Source organism: Cydia pomonella, chromosome 1 (assembly GCF_033807575.1).
Source record: "Cydia pomonella isolate Wapato2018A chromosome 1, ilCydPomo1, whole genome shotgun sequence".
NCBI lineage: Eukaryota > Metazoa > Arthropoda > Insecta > Lepidoptera > Tortricidae > Cydia > Cydia pomonella.
Genome location: NC_084703.1, coordinates 26,528,154 through 26,530,119, shown reverse-complemented (window position 1 = coordinate 26,530,119; position 1,966 = coordinate 26,528,154). Strand labels below are relative to the sequence as shown.

At 49.1% G+C, this 1,966-nt stretch overlaps 1 protein-coding gene across 1 annotated transcript; it reads right to left on the bottom strand.

The window, feature by feature from the left end:
* LOC133529924 (uncharacterized) lies at window positions 1-888 on the bottom strand. Its single transcript, XM_061867717.1, has one exon. The coding sequence runs from the start codon at window positions 886-888 to the stop codon at window positions 1-3; it is 888 nt and encodes a 295-aa protein (XP_061723701.1).
* Window positions 889-1,966: the final 1,078 nt, after the last annotated feature.

Sequence of the window (1,966 nt, the reverse complement as noted above, 5' to 3'; positions counted from 1 at the left end):
CTAAAATAGCCCAACAACACCTCTATTGCTCAATTTGTTCATGTGCATAGCGTTCCACTTTGCAACTATTGGACAATCTAAACTGTCAATAACAGTGTTCAGAAGGCTGTTGGGGCTGACTCTAACACGGCGCATCAGGGAGGCCACTCTCTTACGCATTATGGCTTGAAAGCTATCTACGTGAGCTTCCGCAAACATCCCCGACGCACTGCAAAATCGAGGCAACCCCAAGAACACCCTGAAACCGTTATTATACTGGATGCGTAAGGCATTGAGAGATTTCTGCGTACACTTGACCCACAGGCCGCATGTATAAAAAGACTGACAAAATGCCCTAAAAAGAGTTATTTTGACACTCTTTGTGCAACGTGCAAACCTGCGAGCCAACATGTTGCTTCTCACCGCCAATGCCCTACGCTCACGCTCCACGTCAAGATCGTCAGAGAGGTCCTCGGTGACCCAGTGCCCCAGATACTTAAACTGAGTGACATTTTTTAACTCAGTTCCTCCCAGTTTTAGTGGTGGTATGAACTTCGGTTTTTTTGAACCCGCCTTAAACACGAGTAGCTCACTTTTCTTGGAGTTGTATCTGAGACCGTGGGTCTCCGCGTACCTCTCACAGATTCCTATCAATATCTCCAGGGCTCCGATCGATGGGCTCAGCAGAGCCATGTCATCAGCGTAGCTTATATTGTTCATTATTTTGCCACCAACTGAGCACCCAATGCCGGCTCCGGTGAGCTCCTCGATCAGGCTATTGATATATAGATTGAAAAGCCGCGGAGACGTCAAACCTCCCTGCCTCACGCCGCATTCCAACCTGTACTCCTCTGAGTATGCACCGGCCCATCTCACACTGTTATTCTGATTTTGGTACCAATATTTCATGATGTAGATCAACTCTCCGGGTGCAGTAGACTCCCTCAAGAGCTTATCCCATAAGATATTGTACGAAACAAGGTCGAATGCCTTCGACAAGTCCAAAAAACATGCGTATATCGGCGTATTTCGCGTAGTATAGTATATATAATGACAAGTGATAAAAATGAAACCACCCTGCCACCGCTGATAATATCATTATCGTTTTATAGATTGGTTAATTGATCTAATAACATTTAGCATAACATTCTTGAAGTATAATGCATATTTCTTATAACAACCTTGTGATATAACGTTTATTTCATCTGAAGTAGAATTGGTCTAATCTATGTTGATGTAATGTGTTAGATACATAATCCCAGATTTACTACATAATAAAAACGATACACCTTCTACACATAACGAACTGCTTTTTATAAAGGTTAGGTTAAAACTGTGAACCTTACACAACACAAACCGCTATTAGAGCCGCTTTACCGCTAAAAGAAGGTTAGATTGAGATAAAACTGCGACCTCTATACCTGCGAGCCGCTACCATAAAAGTAGGTTAGGTTAGGTAGGTGTAACATCGGCCACTGGACCATCGGAGCCATCCGACCCGTCCTGAAGAGATGGGTCGGAAGAAAGGGGGGGTTCCTCTCCTTCCACCTTACTCAGGTCCTCTCGGGGCATGGTTGCTTCGGGAGATACCTGTTTAGGAGGGCGGGACGGGAACCGACGATGCAGTGTCACGACTGCGGCGACGCCGAAGACACGGCGCAACACACGCTGGCGGTATGCCCGGCGTGGGCGGAGCGGCGGGCCGCACTCGTGGCCGTAGTGGGAGGAGACCTTTCCTTGCCAGCGGTGGTGAAAGCCATGCTAGGTGAGGAGAGGCGATGGGAAGCTGTGGCCTCCTTCTGCGAGGACGTGATGACGCAGAAGGAGGCGGCGGAGCGTGGCAGGGAGGAAGATCCGGCCTCTCAGCCAATGCGCCGCAAGCGCTTGGGGCGGCGGCGGTTAGCATACGACCGCCGGTTACCCCCATAAAGGTACCTGTGGGCGGCAGGCTCGGGGACGTCTGCCGCCTACACAAGGGTCCCTGCGC